The following is a 20752-nucleotide window of genomic DNA, read 5'->3' on the forward strand; positions in this document are numbered from 1 at the left end:
GTTAAATGGCTGAAAGTGTGGTTATCAAAAAGTGATGAGTTGGGAAAATGATACGATAAGCTTTCAAGCTAGTGAATGCATTAGCGCATTTTCAAAGAAATAACTTCATGGTCGTTAATCAAATGAAAAGAAAAACGATTGAAATGATGTACTAAAATGAATTCAAGCTATTTAGCAAAAAAGAATGATTTGAAAAACAATGAATAATTTCTATCCAAATTGAAGAGGAAAAAATTGGTCCCACGATAAAGAAAATGAGGCAAAATATGGATAGATAAGCGGATTCCAATTAGATCATCCAGTAAGTTCATTATTCGTTTTCAAGATTCACAAGAGTAATCAATTGATTCTAATGATGATGGATGAACAAAGCCAATAATTATTATCCTAAGTAGACCGCTTGTCAAAATGATCCATCAATTACTCAATTTATTTCTTTATTATTTCTCTTAAAACTTGAGACCGCCTAAATGGTCGGTATCATTACAGTCAGTTTGTATTCAAATTATTATATTCTGTATATGATTAAGGATAATCCTATCGATTTGGGCTATCACTTTCTCATAATAAGACTAATTTCCAAGCAATTTCTTCAGTTCCAAAAATTCTATCTATTACAAAGACACATCCATATAGAAAAATGACATATCCTTGTGTTATAGTGATAAAAATAATACTACGGAGTTCAGTGATATGCTATATTTGGCTTTTGTTAGTGAGACATAAGCTGAATGAAAAAAATGGATTTGTTTTATTCCTATCTTCATAATATCAACCGGTATTTAAACTGAAAATATTAGAAATTATTAAATTTTAACTTTTATGAGCTTCCTCAATAGTTATAAGTTTTTTTTTTTTTTTTTTTTGCTTTTATGCTTAAAATATAAGAAAACAAATATTTTTCCTTAATTACAACTATAAAAAGCTATGGCCGCAATATAACTATTTTAAAAAAATTGAAAGGGAATGGTGACGGAGATTTTTACTGTTCAAGGAAGACTTTAAATAATATCAATAGATCTGAATATGCATTTGAGCATTCATTTAAATATTATTTGATTTTTGATAATCATCTAAAATAGTTGATGCTATTGCTGTTGTTGTTGTCGTTTTTTAATACGAAATGGATTTAATTTAGTGATATTATATCAAGTAATGCTATTTTGAGATTCAAGTGATGAAATCAGAATGGAATTGTTAATCATCGTGACGGCATTATAGTGCTACAAGCTAAAATTGCTTCCTATAGAATGTGCTGACGATGGATTATTAGCTTTGGTCTAAATTAATGGGAAAAATTATTAGGGATTGCTTAATCGACTATATTCTTATAATTGTTGATTTATGTCGTTTCAGAGGTCATAATATTTTTTGATTGAAGTATGAGAGCTTGTAAGTCAGGAACATATTATAAGTTCAAACCAAAATGATGAATAATAAAAAGATTAGCTAGAAAGGAGCTTGAACAGCCGTACCAAAAATTTTATAGACTGTTAATTGCTATTGCTCAGTCAAAGAACCCTAATCGAAGGAAGTGCAATCATAAATGTTTATTGTGAGTTTTCGAATGTCGAATAATGTAAGCAAACAGGTTCTATCTCGTGGACATTCTCGATGCAGCTGTTTCAATGAAATCAATTTATTACTGGACATTACCATTTAATATCTTCCCGCTCCAAAAACTTTTTTCTTTCACCTTCTTCATTTACTCTCCTCTCCTTCTTTTCTCCACCTTTTGTTTTCATCTTTTTGTACTTGTCAGCTTTTTAAATCCCACTATTTTCCTTTTTCGATTCTCAGATTATGCTTAAACTGCTTTTTCCTTCTTCGTTCGCATTATCGTTCAAATCATAAGCTGTGATTAAAGTATTCTTAATGACATCAGTTAAGGTTAAGCTTGAAAATTTTCTGTGCAAAATATTTTTTCAATTTAATATATTTCGACTTTAATTGGAAAAAGTGTTAGCTTCAAAACAATCATTTTAACCAGAATTCTAAATAATATACGTAAGGTACTGATGACTTGTAGAGTGAATGGATCAGAATATTTGATATAGCATATCTATACATATTTGAATATGCCCCGTCGTAGGTGGTTATCTCGGAAGAATAGTCATAAAAAAATTTTGACTCGCTACATTAAAAATCAATTAAAAACTGGGAAATTCTGTAGATTTTGAGAAAAAGAAAGAAATGAAAAGTGAAGGGAAAAGGAAGAAGGAGGATGAAAGACGTGAAGAAGTGTGAACCGGATCATTGAGATCGACATCAATTTCCGGACGGAAGAAGGGAAAAGGAAGACCAAATCTATCTATCAGCATCCTTCACACCGATTGGCCAGTAATCTAATCGAAAGGGGCATAGTATTATTGCTTATTCGAGCCTATATTGCATCATGCTACTGCTCATTTCACTTCCTCATGGGGCCAATTTTCTTTCCTGACGATGAAAACCACCGTTCTTTCCAAAAAAAGAAAAAAAAAATATGCAAATTGATGAAGATTGCGGCAATAGAGAAAGCTGGAAATTAACTATTAAATAATGAATCCACTTTTAGCTCTATCCGTTCATTATGATAATTACTTAATCAACATATCTTCCATCTCTAATTTATTTTGTTCCATTTTTTCATTATTTTCCTTTCCATTAACTTATCCATTCTTCATTTTTATTTCTTATAATTTTAGATAATTGGCATAGCTACAATTATTTATTTTTTACATTTTATTCTGTATGCAATCTGAGGGCTACACAAAACATTACCAATTTATAAGTACAGTAATTAAAATGCAATTGTCTTACAATACAGAAATTTGCAACAAATTAAATTGGACAAATATCTTACCAGTTCTAGATTCAAAACACAAAGTATGTTGCTGCATTTCCTTCTAAATCTTTTATCAATTAACACGAACTAATTAGAATGAATGCAAACGAAATTAGTGAGATAGTTTATTTTGATGTTTTAATTTTCTTAAAATACTGAAATTTAGATAATAAATTCAGTAGTTTTTGGAAAATAAAGCAAAAAAGTAGTGGCAATGAATTATATATAGTATAAGAGAAGCTAATGACTTATCGAATCACCGTTTCCTTGCGACACATCTGTAAATATCAAATATGGATACCAAATATTCTATCTTTCCTTTTTAATAATAAGGATATATCTTATAAAAACTTAATATGTGGTTAATTTTTTATTAAAAAAACCTTCTAATTCAAACTTATTACATAGCTAGTTCAAATTAATCAAAATTTTTGACAAAATTTTGATTAAAATTTCAATTCAACTTTAACAGTGTTAATCTTTACCGCACTAATTCTTCTGTTAGAAATTCTATGGAATGCCAAAATTACTAATGATTTATCTGTGGTGACGATATAATCTTATAAGTGTATTCATCTCGAAAGATGTTAAATCTTTGTCCAATATTTTTTATACCGTATCATTCATTTCATGTTGGATCATATCGCTTATTTATAATGTAGTAAAAAGTTTGTCCAACATTTTTCATTAAAAAGCAGAAGTAATAAGTTGCAAATTAAATTTATTCTGCAGTGTTTATATTGCAATTAATATCAATTGCCTTTTTTTTTTCTTTCTTTTCTTTTTTGCTGCAACAGCAATTTATTAATAAATCTTTAGTGAATTAGTTTTCTTAATGAAAACAAACTAAGCAGCTAACAGTTTCCTACCAATTTGTCAGCTTACAACACAACACCTGTTAATTTTTCACGTCATAACGATGGTGTAGAAGTAATAAATCTTGAAAAAGCTTTAGTTATACAAATAAATAGATTATTTACATCAGCAAAATTTTAGCAATCACTCAATAACGTTATCTTTATTTTGAAGTCCATGCTAATCTGTCATTATCATAAATAAAATGCTATTTTAATGTCATGCGGAAGTTAATAAACAAAAAATCACGTTGATTCGTGCTTAAATGATAGAATAAAATGTCTACATAATGTGAAATATAGCATTTTTGTTTCAAATTTTGATAAATACAAACCTACAGGAACAGAATTATAATTTATTCTATAAAATTCATAAAGCTAACAAAAATTCCCGCAATTGCGTGCATGCTTTTAAAGGAAAATTATGTGCGCTTGTTGTTTTATGGTAAAATTTCTTCTTGTCCACTTCTTAATTCCTTTTTCAGCTACAAAGTTTCTTCACGAATTTTTCTCTCATTTTTTCTTCTGATATATGTTTAAAAAACAAAACAAAAAACAAATAAATGAGTGGTGGGTGAAATTATGCTACGGAAGCTACCCAGAATGGATTCAGCAAAGGAAATGAGTTAACAACATAAGCTTTTGAGGTGTCATTGCTAAATTAGGTAATTACGAAAATTTGAAGGCGATTAAATTGCAATAAGGAAAGGTTAATGACAATTTGGTGAGGGCACCAGCTGCTTAATTAATTCATTTCTTGTAATAAAAGCACATAATGCAATTGTCTGCATCTTTGCTTGTTTGTGCCAACATGTTAAATCAACATGCGCAACCACCCTAAGCTTTTCACTTTTCATAGCTACTGGCAATAGTTGGATACGGTAGCATTATGCAAAGTATAATATGCTTCAATTTTATCGATGTTTTTTTTTTCCATTTTTGTTTATCCTTTCAATATTTTTGTATATTTTTTAAGATAATAAGAAGATTGAAACAAAAAAAAAAAAAAAAAAATTAAATAGCTCAGATAAAGATGAAAATTTATGGAAGAATATAGACAATAATAATATGAACGAGAGGAAGAATTTAATGTAATAGTTTATGACCGGAAATAATGAATAAACTATCTATTGTTTTATCACTGTTAAATTTATCTCTTTCCCCTTTCCCCCTCCAAAAAAAAAAAAAAAAAAAAAAGATAGCAATATAATGATGCTATCTTGGAAAATTAATACTAATCATAACTGATGTTAACTTATCAGCGAATGCAAAAGTAGGTTTCTATATAGTAGCTTGGATGATAATGATAAAAATTTTGATAAAATTGTTTTCTAGTATTGCTTTAATTCGTATTGCCATTATATAGCTAAAAATGTTGTGGTAATTTAAGAAGACTAAACTGAAATATTTATAAAAGGATGAGAAATGAGAAAATAATGATGGAATTTTAACTGTGCTATATATATATATATATATATATTCATAACTGAGATCCGTGTATGGAGTGAGCATTAGAAAGAAGTAATTAAGCATTTCAGTGAGCTATTTGAAAGTTGTTAAAAATGAAGAGGAAAGCATTTAGGAGCAAGTGGCAATTATAATGACCCATCAATTTCACTTATTAGATCTGTTTCCCAGAGGAGGAGCAGAATCTCATTGGATGATAATAGTTGGAGGATGGATGGGTTGGTGTTGTATAGACAGCGGTACTCGTCTTCATTCATTTCTCAATCAACTCCCTAGTTTCATGATACTTCATCTCATGCATTGACGCTTTTTATTGGCATATGAAATTTTGTTACATTTTTAAGAATCATCACAATCATAAATTGTAATCAGTACTGGTCAGTTATCAGTAATATTAAACTAACATCACTATTGTAACTTCTAATAATTTACTACTAATATTTTCATAATCATTGTTGCAATTAACATTTGTAAAACATTATCACATTCATCATAAACACTTCCATAAAGTAACATGATTATAATTGTAGTCATTACCAATCCACACCATTATCATTATCATCATCACCATCATCATTCCTACCCTGTTGCATTGGATGATGGTGCCGTTAACAGCGGGAGCAATACTACAAAATTGCTGAAAGTAAAGCAAATTAATCGGGTGTGGGAGGTACCACTCACCGTTTTTGATGCCCGATAAGTAAACGGTAGAGGGAGGAACAAGTTTGCTATTGCTACTGCAGTTCGTTTACCATTTCACTGCAGGTAACTGCGGTTGGCATGAATCCGATGGTATTTCTATATTTGGATTTATTCGGATAGGATGGGCCTCGATGCAATTTTTTTTTATTGTCTCTTACCGGTTTTGATCATTTGCTGCTCTGAAATTTTGTGTAAATTCTAAAATGGTACCATTTGTAACCGAAAATTGCGACCGCCTTTATGTTATTGTTTTCCATGCATTCCATTCAATAGCGTAACTTTTGACACACAAGTAATTGGTCTTTTTTTTTTTTTTGAATCTAAATTAATTTATTATCCACTTGTTTTATTTATACATACTCATAATAGTATGTATAAATAATATGATCTACAGTTATAAAGTTGCAAAGTATCATCATACATGTATTTTTAGCAGTACCAACATTGATCGTCAACTTTTCAAATTATATTCATATGTATTATATTCATCACTAACAGTTCACTTATAATTTTGTTACCTTTATTCCTTTTCAGGAACTTAACACCAGTAGCCAATGTGTACCATTGGGCTGTCGAAATCAAGCACTAAAACATCCAAAAAAGCGTCCTTCAGTGTTGAAAATATATTATCGTGTAGTTCATTTTCTCACAGGTGTATTTTTCTTTTTTTCAAAATTAGTAAATTTTCGCGTTACACAGCTTTTGTTTATACATTTAATTGCACATTAACTTTTCTTAACTGCTAATTACCTATAATGAAATAGCTAAATTTAGTGATTCTTCCGCAAAAATTCCTAAACCATCGCCGGTGAATCCGCTTGTTACAACTTCTGTGGTCACGATTCCATCTATTTCACGAGTTTCACAGTCTGAGACATCAAATTCCGGGTATTCATTAACAACCGATCCAGCTGGAATGTTTTTGCTACCTAGTTATATTCATTCTATACCTAGTGGTACTTCCGCAGATAGTTGTCCCGGATCAACAAATGATTCGTTTCTTGCACATTACCCTTGGCAAGCAACTTCATCGGAACAATCCTCCTCTCCTCGTAAGTAACAAGTTTTAATTGTTATTATTATTATTATTATTATTATTATTATTATTATTATTATTTTTAGCACTGCGTCAACTAATTTTCTGATTCTTTTTAAATTAAATGTAAATTTTTAAAATTAAATGCCATGAAAATTATAACTAAATAAAAATAAGGTTTATTTATTTATTTATTTGGTCAGTTGTTTCAGCTGAACATAAAAGTTTAGCAGCTATGGGTATAACGAAATGCTTATTGCGGAAGCATAAGAATAACCGTAAACCGAGGACACCATTCAGTACTCAACAGTTGCTGTCACTGGAACGAAAATTTCAACAAAAGCAATACCTGTCGATCGCTGAACGTGCGGAATTCAGCGCATCCTTACAACTTACCGAAACACAAGTCAAAATATGGTTTCAGGTAAACAGTTCCAACCATCATTTCATATTCTCATTTGATACATTCATCCAATATAAACATTTTTGCAGTGGTACTCGATTTTTTATCATTTGTTTTTATCATCTCTTTACTAATTCTATTTCGTTGATATTTTAATGCTATCATTTTTGCTCGTATAGTGATAATATTATTCCTAACTCGTAGTTATTTTTAAAGTTCGGAGCTTCACAATTATACTACAATTGCAAGAAGTATTTGTAGAAGAATATTCGTAGATTTGAATTTAATGATTTGTTCACAGGAAGGGAAGTTTATAGAAGTGAAAAAAAAAATATCGTTAAAAAGTGAAGTAAATTAGTTGCTTTGAAATTTTATTGGAAATGAAGATTTATAAAATGATAACTAAGTGATTATCTATTGCAACTCGATATGTTGCTATATCTGTATAAAAAACAATATACTATTCTATCACATCAGTAAAAACGTTATTGTTATTTTAAAACTTAAATTTAGTAACATTTCTTTGTCATAGAAAGGTTTACTACTGTATGAAGTTATTGCTAACCTATTGATCTGAATGTTTACTGACCTTTAACACCTTGCCATAGAGTAATAGACTCGTAAAATTCCGTCTTTTTTTCACTACAGATAATATGCATTCGAAATATCCATCAACAAAAACGATCTATATCTCTTCATTTTTGCAAGATCATTCAATTTACCCTAAGTAACCCATAATTTCGTTATCAGCAATAATAAATCATAGCACGTTATGCATCTCACTCTATGTATTTTCTCTTAGATATCAATCAATTCAGTGATTATATCAGTGATGGTGTCGGCTAGTGAATATTTAATAATGTATAGTCAAAAACACTTTGTCAAGATATCAATACTCACTTCGCACCAATTCTCCTAGATAATAATTGCTTCAACTTGTGAAATTGAAATTGAGAGTAGATAGCTGATAAAAGGAATTTCTAGAAACTTGAATTGATGATAATTCGTTAATAATTATGGATGATGATGAATCATCCTAAATTATTTGCTGAAAAGTATGTTTAAATAATGATGAATGGGTAGTGGTCGTTAGCTGAAGATAGTACCCCTAGGGGGTTGAGGCTGTGGAGATTGAGATAAGAGGACAAGAAAGCAACCGGAAGATAGAAGGATTAGGAGGTCATGAAGGAAGGAGTTTGAATATATGATGTTTTGTATCCATTAAATGGTGACGAGAAAAGAAACAAATTTTTTGAGTAAATGGCTATTATCCGCTATTAAGCAATCAGTTGCGGTATTTTTGATCTTTTGTCGGGTGATTTCAGGAGGATTCGAGAAACACGAGGTAATACATCTCATTATGTTAATTCCTCATTAAATATTAATTCTACCTAAATCGTAGCTCATTATAAACTGTTTCTGCAACGGAATAAACAATTCCGAGCCATAAAAACAAGTGATATCTATCCTATGCTTCCCAACCATTCTAGCTTCATTATGAAAATGCTTACAATAATTGATTCAACTGAAACTGATATGAGCAAACATTTTAATGGGCGGTGCTCCATCACATATCTCACATTAGCATTTTGTATTTGATTAGCACTATCCTCTTGAAAAACGCTGGCATTTTCAAAAGGAAAGAAGAAGCACTGTAAAGTCATTTCATTTCTATTTTTCAATATTTACTTTAGTTACTTCAATACTAGCAAGTACATCATTTATGATTAGAATGATTGCTAATTGATTTCTTCATGATTAAACTTATTGCTATTCGTTACAGCTAGCAACAAAATCTTGGATGATAAAAATAATAAATCATTCTTTCTCAATAGTATTCAGATGATGTTGAAGTTAACGATAGTTTTAGCATTTCATCTCCATTCCCATCCTTGCGGTTCTTTATTTCCCTTTAACTTCAACGCTATTTTCCAATATTCTGTAAATTTTAGCTTAGAAATTTATGAAATATGCATTTTATTAAGAAAATCGTAATTAATCCATGCTTTTCACTATGGAAATAAGTACAGTATGACACTTGTGACGAATACTTCATAGACCCACATGTACACATACACACATACACATACGTACACACATACATACATACACATACACGTATATATGACGCTAACTAAATAGCATAGACAAGAGCAGAGTTCGTTGTCCAAAGATATACGTCTGTACGCAGACAATGACAGACGAAATGCGCATAAACAAAGATCAGCAGACGTCGGTGAGTATGTACTGCTGACACAGGCGCAGAAACATGCACACATGCACAGACATACAAATTCACCATGTTTTGATGATACGGTACTTTGCTATTTCTAAAATGAGCAAAAAATATATGTAAAATTTTATGGACAACAAAACAAAAAGCAAGTAGCAAGCTAAGAAGTATAAGCAATACTGTGACTTAATGAAAAGAAAAGCATTACGTAATTATGTGTAATAAGGAATTTATCTGAATGATTTTTTCTGTCTTGTTAATGTAGGAACATTCTGCTAGAATCAAGTAAATGACCATTACTCATGTGCAATTGTATATCTGAAAAGAACCTGTTGTATTATTATTACAGCTTAGATAGATCTTGTTCCTAGATTGTTGGGCATGTTGCTTCCGTAGCAAACGATTGGATAAAATGCGAATTGTTTCGCTTGGCCATCTATAATATTCATTGCTTATAGTCAACTATGATATTTCTTGATCATGGCCATTCAATATTCAGATGAAATATTTTAGCCTAATTTTATAGGAGACTTTTCATTTTTCAAATGCTAAACAGCAATAACTTCAGTTAATACAAAGAAACATTTATTTCTAATTTGCTTCCAACTTTTATAATTAAAGATTTTTATCCTCTCTCTTCTTGTTTCTTCCTGAAAACAGTGAGTGGTGAATGAAGTTTATTTGTGTAGAAGTAAAGGTTAAAGGTTAGCAGAAAAAATAGTTGAAGAATTTCGGTAAAGAAGTGTTCTTGTATGTATTGCGGAAACAAATGTTTATATATATATTTATATAGATGTATATGTAAATATGTATGTATGTGATTCGGGAAAACGGAAAAAATGAAAACAAATGATAGTTGATGGAAGAACCGTTTATTGAAACTAATCCAATGGTGGCACTGATTTATGATGGATGGCTTTCTCAATTAATGCTTTTTTATTATGCTCACATGTCTCATCACTTTTGTTTATTCATATCATTCCTCTAATTTTACTCATTTCTATGACAGAATTTCTTTTTATAATTTCTATAACAAAACATATTTCAGATCCAAATTTTGAAATATCCAATAAATAGAGACAATATGATTATGTAATTGTATTAACAAATTCGACAAGTGACACCTGTCCTGCTCTTATCAATTAACTTATGCAAATAGTACATTTGTCTTTTCACGTAAACACTCATTCATTCTTTTCCACTGTTACTTGAAATTAATCCTTTATGCTAATTGTTAGATTTCTAAGACCATTTACCTAACAATGTATTTGTTGTGTATATCGTAATTATATTAAATTGTAAAAAAGAAGTGCAGTATTATTTTGGACTATAGATATGAAATTTTGTATGAAATTTGATGAGTTTGAAAGTTATTAGGAATTTTAAAACAATCAAAAAAGAACTGAAGTAGAAAATATGCATTTTGCATATAAACTTCTAATTGTTTGCCCTTTCTTTGAAAGTTCTATCGTGCGAGGACGACCTTTGCCCGCAAATCGTGTGAGACATCCCGCTGGGTGACACGCAGAAGAATTGGCCCCCATATACCACCCATACTTTCCACAGCTGCTAAATCACAAACGCACATATTTGCATTGCCGATACTTTTTGGCAAATTAGAAACATACATTTTAATTTATCAAATTTCCATTAAGAAATGCGCATGAAACAAAGCGAAATTTTAACATAGCGATATTTTCCCAAAATTATCAAAATTCAAACTGAAATTAATTAATTATTGAAATTCATTGAAAATATCGAAAGTATCAAGAAATGCTTAACTGTGCTAGCTATTGATGATTTCACATTTTTGACAAATCGTGTATCACTAACATCATTTTTGACATTATCTGGTTAACAGCGAAAAAGTTTGAAATATAATTTAATGGAAGAAAGAAAATGAGTGAAAAAACTGAATTGATCATTATCATGATATTTTCAAATTTTTCATATTTGCTAAAAATAAATTACTGTGTGACACCTGCTAATAAATTAACTTAAGATTTAAATAATTTAAAATATTAAATTTTGATATTTTACTGCAGCTTTTGTTTAAATAATTAAAAGATGTTTCTTGATCATTTAAAGTTAAATGAATGTAGACAAATAAATTTGCTGTATTTGTTACTTTGAAAAATGTTTTGAAATTTTGAGATTGTGTCTTAAAAGCAGTATGAAAATGTTACAAAATTTTATTTCCTTCAGAATCGCCGAGCGAAATCAAAGCGACTTCAGGAAGCAGAAGTTGAAAAAGTAAAATTTGCTCAGGCAAGCGCATTTGCAGCTGCAGCTGTTGCAAATGCAGCCGTAAGTGGTACTTCAAAAACTTATATTCCGTTCGCTTACAATCCTCACTGGTGAAATTTGATTGAATTCATATCTTTTATTTGTTATAGTTATTGTTCTATATTACCAATTGGTTTTTGTTACATAGTTACTGTAAAAGTCTTAAAGCTAAAAGAAATGTTCCAATAAGAAAATGTTTAAGAATCAAATTGATATAAGCAAAGGAATAATAACGATTGATAGTGAAGTAGGATGAAAGAAAAGTGTGGAAGTGCTGAAAATGGTTAAATATGATGACAATGACCTTTCTATTGCACTAATTACAAATTTTCAACAACTTTGAAATCATAACACTCCTTGCTAATTCATTATTATTGCTTATCTTTTTCTATTATCCTACTCTAAAGCATCGTATTTTTGTATAATATCGAATAACGTTGTATAATTGATCTCTTATTGGTTACTGGTATGCAATAGCTGTTGTAGAAGCAGAAAATGGAACTGCAATACAACATCGGGATATTTTCTTAGGATCAGGGAGTTCCCATTTCAATCATCTTGTACGATTTTCACGAAATCTTTTGCAGATTTAGGATTTTGTTATTTCTTGATAAACAATCATCATTACTTCCTTTTCTATACTTTCTCCCCACTGTGTATTACAAATTTCAAAGTAATGTAATTTGATTTTTTTGCAACGAAAAGTATATAGTTGACAAAATTCGAAAATGTTTATTATATATTGATTCTTATGAATTATATATTACTGTTTGATGATACATGATATCGATTAAGTTACAAAGTTTTACCTAACATTTCGATGAATAATGATATGTGTTTAATGATAAGAAGTGGGAACACTTTAGGTTTATTGTTACAAATCGATTGTTTCTATGAAATTAGTACGATGAAGTTTAACAGTCTGATACAAATATTCAATCATTTGAAATCATTTGTGCCATGTTTAGATGGATGAGAAAAGGAATACGACAAATAAGTTATTAACATATATTGATTTTATAGCAGAAAATTTTTGTCCAGAAGAAATTAGCTAAGTTAAAAACTTTTCAAACATCCTTTCTGCAACCCTTTCATATATTGTAACTGTGACACTTTATTACTTATTTTCGTTCTAAAAGTTTGCATATATATGTAAAAATTGTTTATATTGTAAACACGGTAAATTCCTGAATGATATCTCATTTTTTTGAATCAGTTTATTTTGTTGATTCCATAATTAGATATGGTGATATAGAAAAGTAGCAAATTTGATAAAATGTGAAAAGTATCTTTTTGTTCAGTGAAACAAATCAAATATTATCATCATTTTTTTTTTTTTCAGCAATTCATATCTTAATCATTTATCATTTTACTACAACTTATATGACAATGGAAACGTATAAAATGAATAATGTCTCTTAAAAGTAACATTGCTGCATTATGATTATAGATAGGCAAGTATTATTAGCTTTCGAAGAATGGTCGTAATGTTAGCTGACCGTTTAACCACTTACTTTAATCTATCTATTGATTATATCTATGATTATTGAACTTCGCTTTCCATGGATTTCAAATAATGATTGATGGATAGTAATGTTTTACTTTAAAACATTAGCAAATTTTGATTGAAATCATATCGATTGGTTTTTCATGGAAAAAAAAGGAAATGTCTATGCAAAATTAAAGACGGATTTTTTGATTTTTGAAAACTAGCAAAACTTTTCTCTCGCATTTTTCCCTACTGGAAATACAAAATGCTCATAATTGTTAGTATTATTATTATTATTATATTAACAAAACCAAAGAAAAAATGCGGCAAATCCTGATCCTCCAACTATATTCTCACGGGACCTTCAAGTGTGAGAAGATTCAATTTGGGAATAACTTTGATTTTTGGAATTAAGAAAGGCCTAGGTAAGAGTAAGCGGTTAATTTTCAAGTACTTTAATAGAGAGAAAAGTGTGAAACATAATCGGTCACAGCTGTCCACTGAGATGGCGACAATTCGGCGCCTTCAACCTTTCTCTTCTTTCTTGCTCACAACGTGAGTATTAACTGTTGGGAAAGACAGCATCATGTTGTAATTGTTTAAATGAAATCATTAATTACGACAACAGTCTTCCGGTAGGTTTAGAGAATGGCGAAAAGAAGGAGATGAAGGGAATGTTTGTAATCGACCGATGAAATGTTTGGGGTTGCTTTCCTCCGGAAAGTTTATCAGGCGATAGCTTTCAATACGCCCTTTGGAGCAATGATAGATAAATTAGCTCTGACAAATAGAATTCCGATAAAATATTAACACATCTTTTCACGTATGTGAAGTGAATTCGATGTGTAATTTTGAGCACATTTAAGATATTACAGAAGTTACGTGAAAAAGAAGGAAAGTAACTGCTATACAAATCTATCACACACGTTTTCCATTTTCCTACTTTATTAGCACAAAATAGAAACATAAAATAGTAGAATGAAAATTTTTCATATAGACAAGCAAAACTACCGGCGGACGGGCTGGCGGGAAAATAAAACGAGGCAGGAAGACAATAAGAAGAGATGGTGAATGGAGAGAGAGAGAGAGGATAGAAAGAAGAAAAAAGGAAAAGGGGAAGAGGTTAAGAATGATACAGGTCATAAATAATATCACAAATTTTAATGAAAATTTCTTTTTTTAAATGAATTTCGTTATTATCATCGTAATGTAAAGGGGCTGACGGATTTTTCCATTAAACTAATTAACTCATTTTTTAGTGTTATTAGAAAAAAAAAAGCGGAAAAGAGAGAGAGAGAGAGAAAAAAAAAAACAAACAAATAATGTTCACGGCTATTCAGTCAAATGACGAGAAAAATTAGAATTTGATATAAATCAAATACATTTTGCATCAGTTTTTTACGCACATTTTTGTCGGCATCATTACCTTATGAGAAAAAATATTACCCTTACGGGTAGTAATGAGGATGGAAATGCAAGGAAGGGTCGAAAGGTTTGGGTATTAATGTAGTTAAATGATTATCGATAATTAACTAATTCCTAAATGTTATCTCCACGAAATGACCCCATACTACATGGCATTATCAGACATTTTCTATTATTAACATTGATCTTTCTAAAATTTTTTGGCGTTATGTTTATTACCCAATTATTTGAACAATCTGCATGAAACATATATATTAAGTAAAATGCAATTCTACACTATCTCGTCTTCCTTACTTCCCTTTTCCTCTCTCTTTCTCTCACTTTTCAACCCTTTACAGATTATTCATTTTCATCTTTTGTCTCTTAAAATTGACAACTTATTTTAACTTACTTCAAATAGAAGTTAAAAAAATAGCTCACTTTTTTATTTATTTTAAATAATAAAATAACTTATTTTTTACACTGTTAATATAATTTGTTTTAAAATAAGTTAATTTTTTTATGTATTATTGAATATTCTCATTTAAAAAAGAAAAAAACTAGCAGTCTGTTTAGTTTCAGCTTGTTTAATTATGTTTGCAAAGCAAATTAGAAACAATCGTTTATAGCTAATTTATTCTAATTAAATGTATCGTTAAATTGCGCTTGTTATCATGCGAATAACCAAAAAATACTGGGAAAAACTTCTTAGTGTCAAAGGTTGCAGCAAATCTTATTTTTGAAATCCATGAAACTCCATCTCATTTTTTCTTTTTTACAGCGTTGAGAAGTATCAAAATTTAAAATATTACAAGATTTCCAACATTTTATGGTTTTTTATTAATTATCTTCACAGTCAATTTTTTTTTCCTTTTTTGTCTTTTTGCCTTCATTATTTACTGTGATAATATTCATTTCTGATGTCTATAATTTGTGCTAGAGACGAAACAGCATGATTTTTCACATGAATAAGCTATTGATGTAATATTACTCAGAAAAAGAAAATTGCTAACTGATAGTTATTTTGCAAATATTATTATCATTACTATTACTATCACTATTATTGTCTCAATGCATAGGATTGTTAAATGATGGAAAATATTAATCATTGATGTGAAGTTTGCGATATCAAATATAATTTACTTGCATCTACGAAATAATCTATAGAACTCTTTTCCCTTAATATAATATTGCAATTGTGTTTGTTGATGAAATTTAATGAAAAAAGAAAAAGGGAAAAAGAAAAGAGGATAGCAATCTTAGCGATGAGTGTCCAAATTTTCAATATAAAATACTGAGTGACATAAAAACAAACAGATTGAAGGAATGCTAAAAATAATGAGATGTGGGATGCTTGATAAGAAATGAAAGTCTAATTTAGTTTATCAATAATTCACAACTAAAATTAAAGTTAGCTGCTAAAGCGCTACATCCAGTTGCTGTGCTCTTTAATAGAATATGAGTTATTTGTAAGCAGAACGTATGTGCTATTTGATGTCTCAATGTCAATGTCTATTAGTAATATGTTCATCAAGTGCATTGGCTTCTTCAGCACGAGAAGTTGCTCATCCACGTGAAATACCGCATCATCATGAATACGTTGGATTGCTCATACCTGAACATATTACTAATAGCCTTGTAACATCTACAGTTCTAGAGGAAATGCCTCTTCAGGTATGCATTTTTTAAATATGTTATCACCACCATTTTGTTATCGTTATAGCAATTATCCAATGTCCAAGAGTATATGTCTTTCAAATAAAATGGAAACTTATGTTGATTTGGTATATATATATATATATATATATATATTTATATCTCATAATTAGCAATTGCTTTTTCATATTTGTTCTTTTTTCTTAAAGTTTCATTTTTATTGACAAGAACAATTCAAAGTTGCTATGATTTTGAAAGATTAACGGCATATTTGAAATATGTATTGGATTTCACATTTACTCTCAAAATCTGTCATGAAAATGAGATAGTCCACAGATGTCATCAGATAATTATTACTGAGCAAATAGAGCTTTTGAAAGATGTCATACTTTAGCGTCTTTCGTGGCTTTCAACTACCACCTGTAAAAATAGGAACTTTACAGGCGCGAACTACGCATCAGCCAGTAATTTTGACACATGCACCGGATAGACGTATTACAAAACAAAATGAAACTGGAACAAGCGTAAAGATCTAAGGTTATTGGTTTTCTGCTAAAACAATGTCAGTTCCATGATCCATTCAGTACTGTATAGCTTACCATAGCAATATTTCCTAAATCTTTACCCGTAACTCTAAATTTTGCTGATATGAACTACTTACGTGTAAAGAAGTAGTCAAGGATTTCCTTCCCAGGAAAAAAAAACGAAAGATTAAATTAGGATAAAATTCTTTAGAGTTTCTCTAAAATTCTTTAGACTTTTCTTTCTTAATTCTTTAGAGTAAAATAAAGTGCCCGTTACCACTAAAATACTACCACGCTTTACTCTATTAATGTCAGTTAGTTATTGATTTCTTGTGTACACTGAAATGGCTTAAAAAGTACTTTCACACCTGTCAACATGACTTGGATTAATTTCTTCCTTTCATATTACTTCTTCCCGTTTCAGGATCTGTTTTCCAAAGACAGCTCAAGTATTTCCTTTAGAAGGACCTTGGTTAAGATGTACAGGATCAGATCGATAAGCAGGACATTAGTTAAGTATACCAAACTAAAACCATGTTAAATGAAAACATTTTATTTGAAGTGTTGCTTTTTAGCATTATTCCAATATCTGAGTAATATCACTCAGATGACGACTCCACGGAATAGAAAAAATAAATGCCATATATGAACAAAAAATTCATGAATACATCAATAACATAACAGTGAGCTAACTTTATAGAAATACTTTGCAAACTAGCTATTATCGAAAAAGCACCGAGATGAAACAAGGTACATGAGTTACATTAACACATAAAACGATCAAGAGTTCCAAATCTCATAAAAAAACCAATGGCAATAAAATGCAGTATATTATTAAAGTAACAGTGATCTTATATCAGTGGCAACTGAAAAAAAAAAAAAAAAAAACCTAGTAGAAATTGAACCTGTAACATATGATTAACTTTCATTAACAAAAAAACTGAAGTGAAAAAAGATTAAGCACAACGGCCGATAGTTAAATATTGTATGACTGCTCCAGTATATCTGAAACAACTTCGAATTATTACCTTGCTTTCTAGTAAAACTGAGCAATAAAAAAAAGGAAAAAAGTTGACTGTAACACGTACAAGTTTATAAAATTAAGCAGCAATCTTACAGAAACATCTTCCAAGTTCTCACAAAGTTACTTTCAATAATCGGTCGAACTCTTTAAACTCCCACCAGTAAATCTGCAACAAAGAACAAACTAGTTATCCAGAGAGCTTAGAGAACTTCACATCAAGTCGCAGTTTGCGTTTCGCAAATGATCTTTTGTGCTCGTATCTCGTGCTCGCACAAAACGTGTGATGTATTTACTTGCTGAACTGAAATATGGAGTTGCATAATGACGTCTGATAACACTGCGCATGCATAAATCTGCACCGGAGGCGAACGACCTTACCTGAAATAATATGGCATTTAAATGATGACGATATTACTGCAAATGTTCATTACATAAGGATCACTGATTTCAAAAAAAAATTTCAATGTGTTCTACTTTAGTAAGGTATGATTTAAAAAATGTTCCTTTACTGCTTTCAATTAGGAATAGTTGAACGTGACAATAGACGGTATTCAAAAAGAAAAAAAGAAGACCACTTCTACTAAAATGCTGTTCAGGATTATAATGTCAAGCCTATAAGACACTAAAATCAAAGGTATGAGTTTCACTGTTCTGATATTTTTCACGAATACAAATTGTCTCACCGACCATACACTAACATAACCATTATTAAAGTCTCAATCCTCAAAAATGTTAGTACATACAACTTTTACTTGAGCACTTTTAAAAAAATGCAAAGTCATCTCATGAATAAACTGTAAATACCCAACAGTTACTTTTAACTGGAGAAATAAGGGAAGGAGTAATCGATCGATAGCATGTACATTTGAAATATTCTTTATGATAGCTCGACAACAGAGATCTTGCAAAGAGGCAACTGAAAATGATGCCTATTAGTACGTGGAATATGAAATAATCGATTAAACTGTAGAAAAAATACAAATATTCTGGTATTCAAATATCAATAGTAAACCTTGAGCACACTTCCACAACCGATGCATCCCGTTTCTCGAAATGACCAAACGTGCTAACTCCGTGATACTTTCATGTACATTAAAATACGCTAATGTTGAGATCTGCAATAATAACTTTCATTTTTCATTTTTTTAAAATCACGATAAGCTGCGCTGTGTCGGACACTCCTTTATTAAATTTTATAAAATAAAAGAGAAAAAAAAGGTGACCTCGAAATATTGCATATTCCTTTTTCGGGCAAAACATTCCGCTTCACGGCGCGGAACAGCTCGATTGAACTCTAAGTGAAGCCTATTGCCAATTAAAATCTTTGGGACACCAGGTGCATGCTGGAAACACTGTATCATACACAAAAACATGCACGATGAAATACTACTTCTTTCGAAAGAGATTTTGCTGACTAAATTGCAATAAAAGCCAGATTTTAGCAAACTTTAAACACTTCCATACTTCTCTTGACACTAGAACTGACCGATTTGAACAAAATCAGGTGACTGAGAAATTTCCCCTAGTTTTACTTATCAAAAGAAGTTAAACAGTATAAAACCTCATCAATTTCAGCAAGCCATCGACGTATACCGTCAAAAGACCACCTATTCGTAATGTCATAAACCAATAAAATGCCTTGAACTCCCCGTGAATATGATTTTATAATGGTAGAGAAACGTCCTTGCCCCGATGCATCCCTGAAACTGCGAAAACTGCTAGTTATCCTTGTTTATTTTCAACGAATAAAACCATGTCATTTCATCACTCTCCCTATAAAAGTCAAAACAAATAAAAAACAAAAGAAAAAAAACCAACCATAATTCCAATCGCACGAATTTCCCCTCCAACAGTATTACTGTTGTCTTAGGAACTGCAAACGCTAAAAACAACATTTCTATTAAACTTATTTCCATAGAAACTAGCAACCAGCACGTATTAAAAAGTGCGGCAAACTGTGACAAAAATTGATTGTTTTTAGGAAGTCATATATTTCTCAAAATAATTCTTTAAACTAATGAAATGAAATAGTTTTGGTAAATACTGTATTAAAAGTTTTAAATTAAAAGATTCGAAATAAATAATACCTTAATTTGATAATAGCAAAAAGTATTCCTTAGAGATACTCTAGAGACAAAACAACTTCTGTAAGGAATGTATAATTTTAAAAAATTTTCTTTTCGATTTATATTTGCATAAATAAATGCAAATAAGACGAGAAAACATTGCCACGTTTATGGCGGTTTCTAAAAATATTGAAGGACTTGGAAGCCTTAGAGAATAAAACAATAAAAGATATTATCGACAGTATGAAGTTAGACTTTGCAAATGAGTTTCAATAAATGAACGAGTCACCTAACTTACTACAACTTTCAAAATAACACATTAAGAATTACGTATGAAAAGAGCATCTGGAGTGTATGAGACTGATGGCCCCAAAAAGTCCGCTATTTCATCTTTGCCAACATCTGAGTCACCAACGAGCAGGAATTTAAGCATACATTCATGCTCTTCTCGACATAACTCACTCGCTCCGATACGCATTGCATCTAACCTGGAATACTTCAACACCCTTTATCGCTAATGAAATACGTCATCCTCACCCTTCATCATTTACCTGGGCGGAAAAGACCGCTCCCGTACGACCGCTTCCTCCACGCTGCTAAAAATAATCATTTACGCATGCGGATTGACTGAGTCATTGTGAAAAGCTACCATCCTGCCTGCAATTTATTAATGAATTGGATTGAAGGTTTGTGTTTGGGAAATTTGCATATCAGCTTTTTCCATCGTGATATATTGTAGCAAGTTATGGTTGCGTGAATGTTTAAAGAGACACTGATGCAT

The 20752-nt window shown here is 30.4% G+C and overlaps 4 protein-coding genes across 7 annotated transcripts; 2 read left to right on the plus strand and 2 right to left on the minus strand.

Annotated features, from left to right (window-relative positions):
• Positions 1-6404: 6404 nt before the first annotated feature.
• On the plus strand, positions 6405-11883 carry Bma-vab-15 (Uncharacterized protein; the record flags this gene model as incomplete). The annotated part of the gene is made up of 4 exons (XM_043073407.1): positions 6405-6502; positions 6625-6902; positions 7099-7310; positions 11728-11883. 4 exons carry the CDS (start codon positions 6405-6407, stop codon positions 11881-11883), a joined length of 744 nt encoding a protein of 247 aa, XP_042929341.1.
• On the minus strand, positions 10988-11152 carry Bm10913 (Uncharacterized protein; the record flags this gene model as incomplete). The annotated part of the gene is made up of 1 exon (XM_043073408.1): positions 10988-11152. One exon carries the CDS (start codon positions 11150-11152, stop codon positions 10988-10990), a length of 165 nt encoding a protein of 54 aa, XP_042929342.1.
• Positions 11884-16195: 4312 nt separating the features above from the next.
• On the plus strand, positions 16196-16893 carry Bm10914 (Uncharacterized protein; the record flags this gene model as incomplete). The annotated part of the gene is made up of 2 exons (XM_043073409.1): positions 16196-16375; positions 16801-16893. The coding sequence occupies 2 exons, from the start codon at positions 16196-16198 to the stop codon at positions 16891-16893; spliced, it is 273 nt and encodes a 90-aa protein (XP_042929343.1).
• A 1222-nt stretch (positions 16894-18115) lies between these two features.
• Positions 18116-20449, minus strand: Bm10915 (Uncharacterized protein; the record flags this gene model as incomplete). 4 transcript variants are annotated; one of them, XM_001899602.1, is made up of 7 exons in its annotated part: positions 18116-18283; positions 18721-18821; positions 18918-19020; positions 19129-19248; positions 19467-19605; positions 19724-19787; positions 20302-20449. In XM_001899602.1, 7 exons carry the CDS (start codon positions 20447-20449, stop codon positions 18116-18118), a joined length of 843 nt encoding a protein of 280 aa, XP_001899637.1. The 4 variants fall into 4 exon arrangements, with proteins under 4 accessions (XP_001899637.1, XP_042929345.1, XP_042929344.1 ...); XM_043073411.1 differs by having other exon boundaries at positions 19129-19257; XM_043073410.1 differs by having other exon boundaries at positions 19467-19611.
• Positions 20450-20752: the final 303 nt, after the last annotated feature.

This window comes from Brugia malayi (assembly GCF_000002995.4).
Source record: "Brugia malayi strain FR3 genome assembly, contig: Bm_v4_ChrX_scaffold_001, whole genome shotgun sequence".
Lineage (NCBI taxonomy): Eukaryota > Metazoa > Nematoda > Chromadorea > Rhabditida > Onchocercidae > Brugia > Brugia malayi.